At 42.3% G+C, this 8,286-nt stretch overlaps 1 protein-coding gene across 1 annotated transcript; it reads left to right on the plus strand.

Moving 5' to 3' along the window:
- Nucleotides 1-4,784, plus strand: DEFB108B (defensin beta 108B). The gene is made up of 2 exons (XM_032159148.1): nucleotides 1-58; nucleotides 4,474-4,784. The coding sequence occupies exons 1-2, from the start codon at nucleotides 1-3 to the stop codon at nucleotides 4,635-4,637; spliced, it is 222 nt and encodes a 73-aa protein (XP_032015039.1). The 3' UTR covers nucleotides 4,638-4,784.
- The last annotated feature ends 3,502 nt before the right edge of the window (nucleotides 4,785-8,286 follow it).

Below are 8,286 nucleotides of genomic sequence, written 5' to 3' on the forward strand. Positions count from 1 at the left end.
ATGAGGATTGCTGTCCCCCTCTTCACCATTTTCTTCTTTATGAGCCAAGTTCTACCAGGTAACAAAATAAACTTGGTAAGAGTAGAGTGCCTAACACCTTACAGGGATTCAGTACTCAAAGAGAAATCACCATCACCTATGACCAGTAAAGGGGGTCTCATAGGAAATCTGGAAGACACATTGGCTGAGAGGCCTGCAGCCATCTACTTTATTAATTCTCCATTGCATCTCAGTTAAATGAAGTCAATGCTGTTTCAAAGATTTGAAACCTTCTTATTCCATCTCTAAATTAGGCAAGTTTACTAGCAGTTACTAGACCTCAAAAATTAAAAATCAGGCATTATTCTACTAAATCTTGGTCTCCAAAGCTCCTGTAGTTTCTTTCAGCAAAAGTTAGTTATCCTAAGACACTGGCATAAGAGCTATGCCAAAGCTGTGGTAGGCTCAGACAGAAGGGATTGGTGGAAGAAGTCTCTTTGAAAATATTACTATAATCTAATAAATCTTTAACCTACTGCTCCCCAGTACTGTTGGTCCCTGGGGCTTGACTTTTCCCCTTAAGGCTCCATCTCCAATCCTGGCTTTCCCTTTTCCTTCTCAGCATCTAGTCTTGTAATGTAGAATTTAAACACGAGGACCAGGGAGGACCCCACACCAGAGCATAGCCTACTGCATTCAGCATGTGAACACTAATCACAGGTGCAAGGCCCCTTGCACAGACATGCTTTGGAGAAGTACGTATAGGACTTCTTGGATTTGCCCAAGGTGGTTACCAGACACCCAAAGTAGATCCGAAAATTTTCTGTAACTCCTGAACATGTGTATTCAAGGATGAATAAGCAACTTAATGCCTCTATTTTTGCTATTTTATACTGGAAAAAACTAAGGCCCTAGAAACTGAAGTGCTTTTCCCAACAGTGGGGTAAATGTCAGAGTCAATGCTTTGTTTTAATATCCTGGCTTTCCCTGTACATCCCACCCTAGAGTTCTGTAGTGCTGTTCCTTTGTGTGACTTTCTAAAGCCTGATAAAAGGTGATACCATATCCAATTATATTAACTCGGTAGCACACGACATCGGGGACTGACTTATAAGATTATTATCTTTGTGGCATTACTGAAGTCCTGTCTCACTAGTACTTGTTAAAGAGTCACCCTGGATAAATACATGGGTTTGATTTTTTTTAATCAGTTAAAAATATTTTTAAATATGTGTCTTACATCTACAACCCCAGAAAATCAATGCTTTTAATCAAGGTTTTAAAATTCCAAATTTGGATAAACAAATTTTTTTTTGTTTTCACTGTCATTCAATCAAAACAGAAGAAACTAATTGGATAGAACAGCACAGGCAGAAGCACTGCTTACAGTCAAAAATGGGATGCGACAAGACTGGAGAAGAAAACACAGGATGGTGCTAAATAATGCAGCCTAATGAAAGGTGGCATCTCCTCTGGATGTCCTTAGGTAGACATTGAAGCAGAACTGCAAACTTTTTGTAGAAGGCTAGAGAGGAGAGGAGGACACAGAGAAGGCAAGAGCGGCAAACAGAATGAGGCTCAGAATACCAAGCCTTAGTGCAGTCCCTATCATCTGCCTCACTCGATCACTGGGTGATCCTGGGCAAGTTTCTTCCTTTCCATCAGCTTATTTCCTCATCTTTAAGGTAAGTGACTAGACAAGACAGCCTACGATGTTCATTGTAACTCTAGCTTTTGTTCCTAAAGCAAATAGCTGGAAAAGACATTGTGTCCACGATATGCAATACACAAGGTTTACAAGTAAAGAACAAATAAAACAAAAGATTTTTAAAATCCCTAATGTTACTTGAATTCTTGCAAATGAACAAGGGTACATCATAATTTTACAAAGCCCTTTGTAATTCCAATTTTTTAAAATAATTTCAACCTTTATTTTAGATTCAGGGAGTGCACGTGAAGATTTATTACATGGGTATATTGTGTGATATTGAGGTTTGGGGTATGAATAACTCTGTCACGCAGGTAGGGTGTACCCAAAGTGTAGCTTTTCAGACTTTAATCCCTCTCCCTCCCGTCCTGGTAAGACCCAATCTCTCTTGTTCCCATTTTTATGTCCATGTGCACTCATGGCTCAGCTCCCACTTATAACTGAGAATATGTGGTATTTGGCTTTCTGTTCCTGAGCTAATTTGCTTAGAATGAAGTCCTCCAGCTGCATCCATGTTGCTGAAAAGGACACAATTTTGTTCTTTTTATGGCTGCATAGTATTCCATGACATATATGTACTACATTTTCTTTATTCAATCCACTGTTGATGAACACCTAGTACATACTTTGCTACTGTGAATACCACTGGGATGAACATAGAAATTTATGTCTTTTTACAAGACTGATTTATTTTCCTTTGGGTATGTACCCAGTAATGAGATTACTGGGTCAAATGGTAGTTCTGTATTAAGTTTTTTGAAAAGTAGTTTGAAAGTATAATGCTCAATAGGGTCAGGTATAGTAAAATAGTAGATATGATTCAAAGACCTATGAACTGAGAGTAACAACAAATTTCCACACAAACATATTACAAGATAGAAAATAGCTGTATTTTAATCAATTATTCCACAATCATTTACTGAATAGCTATTATAAGCAAATACTTGAATCAGATTCTGGAATATACGTACAGAGGAGAATAAGATACGATTCCTGCCCTCGAGAAATTCATTTTCAAGAACTGAGGTCAAATGGGAAAACACCACCCATAGTAGAATGCAAGAAGTACTACAACAGAGGGATGTTCAAGAGTGATTTTTTTTTTTTTTTTGAGACGGAGTCTTGCTCTGTCGCCCAGGCTGGAGTGCAGTGGCGCGATCTCGGCTCACTGCAACCTCCGCCTCCCGGGTTCACGCCATTCTCCTGCCTCAGCCTCTCCGAGTAGCTGGGACTACAGGTGCCCGCCACCACGCCCGGCTAATTTTTTGTATTTTTGGTAGAGACGGGGTTTCACCGTGGTCTTGATCTCCTGACCTCGTGATCCGCCCGCCTCGGCCTCCCAAAGTGCTGGGATTACAAGCGTGAGCCACCGCGCCAGGCCAAGAGTGATTTATCACATATCACAAGACAGGTCAGTGGTTCATCCTCTACAGTATACTAATCTCTTATGACTCTTCCAGCTGCAAAGGGCCAATTTTAGCCCAAGGTCAGTGGGCTCTATATACATAGTAGCTGACTACTTACAGATAAAAGAAAGAGATGGAAAGCTCAGGGATCAAAAAACTCAGATTTCAGCTTGTTTCTACCAAGTGGTCAACGTTTAGAATTATCATTGTCTTCAAAAGAGCATGACCTTTATTTCCCAATATGCATTATAGATATAAATATGATGTTGCATATATTTGGTCTTCACATCAATCCACTAATTGCCTTGTGACCATTGAAAAGTTAAATGGAATCTAATGCATTTGGATTTCAGTTCAATTAAATAGGCATTTGTTGAATGTTTATTAAAATTGCTGCACTGATTGAAAGCTATTCTAGAATTGGCTTCTGTGTTCCAGAATAGAAAAAAAAAGTGCTGGTTTTTATACCTCTCTTATTGCCAAGAAGATGTCACGGAAAAGGTGCTCTGTGTTACATACAAAGACTGCTCAGAATTAAAACACTTTTCAAACTAAACACCTCAATGTGTGTGGCCTATCCCCAGAGCAGTGATATCTTAGGACATAAATGAAGTACTATTCAATGTTTTCAACAAGTATAGTTTTTGAGCCTTTAAGAAGACCTTGAATGTTTCACTCTTAATACATGCAATGGTTTCTAGAGAAAAATTGCAACCTCAAAGACCAGTGCCAGAGATATAAGTAGTGAGGGAAGTCCCAGGGTGTAACAAGTACTGACACAGATATGTTTGTATATTAAACACATAGGAATATTATTCCCTTCCACAGGAAAAATATCCTCTCTAACAATTAAAGTATATTATCTTTTAGGTCTATATTTCAGTTCTACTTTTGAAAGGTACATCTATTATAACCTATCATATAGAGCGTGTATGTGTGTGTGTGTGTGTGTGTAGAAATAAAAAGAATGAGCCAAAAGAGATTTTCTTCTCTTTCACTCCAGGAAAATCCATAGTACAAGACATTATATTTTTTTAAAAGGCTGAAATCTCCCATCAGTGTTAGAAGATAATAAGGAAGAAATAAACTGAAACGTGCATGCTCTAGAACTTGTAAAGGGGAGTGAGCTACCCACCTCCAGCCTTTTGTCATGTAGGTGCACCCAATATTGTCAGATTTTTCAAGAACACCAAAAAATCCAAATTTTTATGTGACAGCGGATTTTTAAGTGTTTAAGAAATCAAATAACACACACACACACACACACACACACAAATCCACACAAGATTATTTTCAGGTCCTGCCCCCTACGTCCATGTAATTCAATACAAAGTAAAGAAAGACTGATGAATGGTTACAATAACCCTCTTCTGCATGTAGCCAGGGGCAAATTCAAGGAGATCTGTGAACGTCCAAATGGCTCCTGTCGGGACTTTTGCCTCGAAACAGAAATCCATGTTGGGAGATGTTTAAACAGCCGACTCTGCTGCCTGCCTCTGGGGCATCAACCAAGAATTGAGAGCACTACACCCAAAAAGGACTGAAGCCCGTTGTTTTCTAGAGGTTTTATGTTCTCTTTTCCTCTCTCCCTTTCCCTGTCTCCCTGTCTCCCTTTTCCTCTCTCCATTCTTCTCACCGGGATTTTTATTGAATCCTCAAAAAAGAATAAAACAAAACCAACCAGCAGAAAACCTCTTTTAAAAGTTTATATTACTGGCTGGGTGCGGTGACTCATGCCTGTAATCCTAGCACTTTGGGAGGCCAAGGTGGGTGGATCATGAGGTCAGGAGATCAAGACCATTCTGGCCAACATGGTGAAACCCTGTCTCTTTTAAAAATACAAAAACTTACCCAGGCATGGTGGCAGCCACCTGTAATCCCAGCTACTCAAGAGGCTGAAGCAGGAGAATCGCTTGAACTCATGAGATGGAGGCTGCAGTGAGCTGAGATCCCGACACTGCACTCCAGCCTGGGCGACAGAGCAAGACTCTGTCTCAAAAAAAAAAAAAAAAAAGAAAGAAGAAAGAAAGAAAAAGAAAGAAAGAAAGAGAAGAAAGAAAGAAAGAAAGAAAGAAAGAAAGAAAGAAAAAAGAAGAAAGAAAGAAAGAAAGAAAGAAAGAAAGAAAGAAAGAAAGAAAGAAAGAAAGAAAGAAAGAAAGAAAGAAAGTTAGTTTATATTACATGTTATGACTTGATTACTGTTTGGTTTCCAGTATCCTTCTATCCCATCTAGATGAGCGCTTAGTTGAAAATGACCTACAGCAGGGTGGGGGAATTTTCACCATATCTATTGCTTTTGTCTAGCACTGTAACCCTTCACCCTGCATATGGGAAGACTACTCCCCTTTTTTACTGGGAAAATGCACCATCCTATTCCAGGGAGCTTTGCAGGGGTCTGTCTCTCCCTGATAAAGGTGAAGCACATGGGAAAATTGCACAATCACATCAACCAGACTTCACCAGAAATCTAAATTATAAAAAGAGGTGCACTCAGATTAAAGGCAATTTCTTCAGCACCCTTTTCAAAGGCAATTCCCTGGGTCTGTACATGTATGCCTGGCTGAGATTCAGGGAATTCCTTTAGTTCCCAACTTTCACTGAGCATAATCATTCAGCATTTTCTTCCATCTTTTAAAACACTGCATTGGCTTCCTATGGCTGCTATCACAAATTACAACAAACTTAGTGGCTTGAAGCAACACAAATGCATTATCTGACAGTTCTATAGGCTGCAGGTTTCAGCTGGATATCAGTGGGCCAACATCAAGGAGTCAGCAGGGCTGAGCTTTCTTCTGGAAGCTCTGCAGTTTTCTTCCTGCACCTTTATCCCAGCAATGGCAGGTTACTCCTTTGCACCATAGCGTCCTTCGTCCATTTTCAAAGCCAGCAATGGAGGGTTGAGTCCTCACATTCCATCATTCTGAATTCATCTTCTCCGCACTCTTCCATTTTTTAGGACTCATGATTACATTGGGCCCACCTGGATAATCTAAGATAATCTCCCTATTTTAAGGTCAGCTGATTAACAGCCTTAATTTCACATGAAACCTCAATTCCCCTTTGCCTTACGAAGTGACACATTCACAGGACCCAGGAGTTAGAATGTGGATAGCTTTGGTGGGAGACAGAGGGGACATTATTCTGCCTACCACAGCCACTGAGTGCTTTTACCACCTGTCACCGTTTTGCTCCATTTAGACACAACTTTAGTTGCTTTGTGTGATGAGATTCTCATTCACAGAGTTTTCTTTTTTGTGTAAAGTAGTGGGGTGCCTCCCCTTGGTCATTGAAAGAGTATAGAATCAAGATATTTAAAAGTATATTAGCTGGATTTTATTTTTCACTATGCCTGATTTGGCCAAGAAAGAATGTTAAGTTATGTCACATAGGCTACTTGAAATCTCAAAAAGTTCAAAACATTGGGTTCAAAATCTCAGAGACTCAGATATATTCCAACCAACTCAACCCTGTGGAAATGTCAAGTTTTCCTCAGTGCCACTCTTGAAATTACATCACCAACTGACCCTTTAATATATTTTTGCAATATATAACATTTATTTCTTGGAGTAAGTGCTTCCCTAGAAAGCAAGCAGTTTGGACACGTATATTAAAGCTGCCACATAGAATATTATCCTCTCATTGCTAGGAAGTGGCCTTCAAGATGGCTCACTAGAGGCACCAGGCACTGTGTCCTCCCAAAGAAAGACCAAAACAGCAAGTAGATAATCATACCTTGAAGAGGGCATGAAAGAGGGCACTAGAATTCAGCAGCAAAGTGACAAGGAATCTCTGAGGTATGGAAGGAAAGGAAACTGAAGCAGCAGCCCAGCCAGAACCAGCTTAAAGCCAGGGCAGGCTCTTTGGTGTGGTGAAAAGGTAAAAAAGAGAGGCCCAGTGGTCCATATTCCCGCCGTGGTCAATGCAGTCCTAGCCAAGGGACAGTCTCTCAGCTCTCGCAGGCCCTGAGACTACTATAGGGAGCTGCCTGGAGTCTATGTGATGGTCATTGTCCCGGAGAAGAAGTTGGCACTGGATCGTTTGCACCCACCCGCAGACACAGGCAGCTGTGGCACAGTGCCATTTTGAGATCCCAGCCCCCAACAGAGTACATCCTGCCCTGGGGCCCAACAGCCCCTGCATCTCCACATCTCTGGACCCCCAGTGACATTCCCTCATGTCCATCCAGAGGGCTGCAGAGTCACAATACCAGCTGAACTCACCAGTGTAGCCTGGTCCCCATCACTGTAGCCTACACAGTGTCCTACACTCCAGGGAACTGGCAGTGCCATTCACTAGGGAGGCTTCCCCCAGAACAAAGGGAGCTGAAGCAGGCACTCTTCACAAGTGGAGAGGCACCTTCCAGGGCCACGGACACTGACAGCAATCCTGACCCCCCAGGAGCAGGGCCACTGCACACCTGCAGGCATCCTCAGGGGACCTGGGGACTCACCTGCCTGGGCACTATTCCAGGGCCAGAGCACAGACCCATCCCACCCATTGCTGTCACTACCATTACCCAAGCTTGTTGTCCAGGAGGATGGGGATCAACCCACACTGCTCTCTGTCATTGGCACCTGTGCATGCCTTCTTGTGACCTGAGTATAAGCCCACCCAGCTTGGTGGTGCCTGTGCACATTGTCTGGGAGCCTGGGGATTAATCCACCATGCCTATCACCATCAAGTGCCTGTGTGTCTCCTGAGAGCCTAAGGTTAGGGCTTCCCAGCTTGCCATCACCTCTGTCACCAGTGCCCACACATTTGCACCAGGTGAAAGCCTGAGGACTACTCTGTCCATCATGTTGCCATGACTGTTGGTGTCTGCACATGCCATCTGGGGTCACAAGAGTTGACCTGCTATGACTACTGCAATTGCTGATGCTATACATGCCTCCCAGGGTCTTGAGGGCATGCCTATCTACCTAGCTCACCACTATCACTGCTTGCACTTGAGAAAGCCACCTGACTCATGCCTGTAATCCTAGCACTTTCGAAGGCTGAGGGGGGCAGATCACCCGAGGTCGGGAGTTCGAGAGCAGCCTGACCAACATGGAGAAACTCCATCTCTACTAAAAAAGCAAAAAAAAAAATACAAAATTAGCCGGGCATGGAGGCACATACCTGTAATCCCAGCTGCTCGGGAGGCTAAGGCAGGAGAATTGCTTGAACCTGGGAGGCGGAGGTTACAGTGAGCTG

This window comes from Hylobates moloch, unplaced genomic scaffold, assembly GCF_009828535.3.
Source record: "Hylobates moloch isolate HMO894 unplaced genomic scaffold, HMol_V3 SCAFFOLD_8, whole genome shotgun sequence".
Classification (NCBI taxonomy): domain Eukaryota; kingdom Metazoa; phylum Chordata; class Mammalia; order Primates; family Hylobatidae; genus Hylobates; species Hylobates moloch.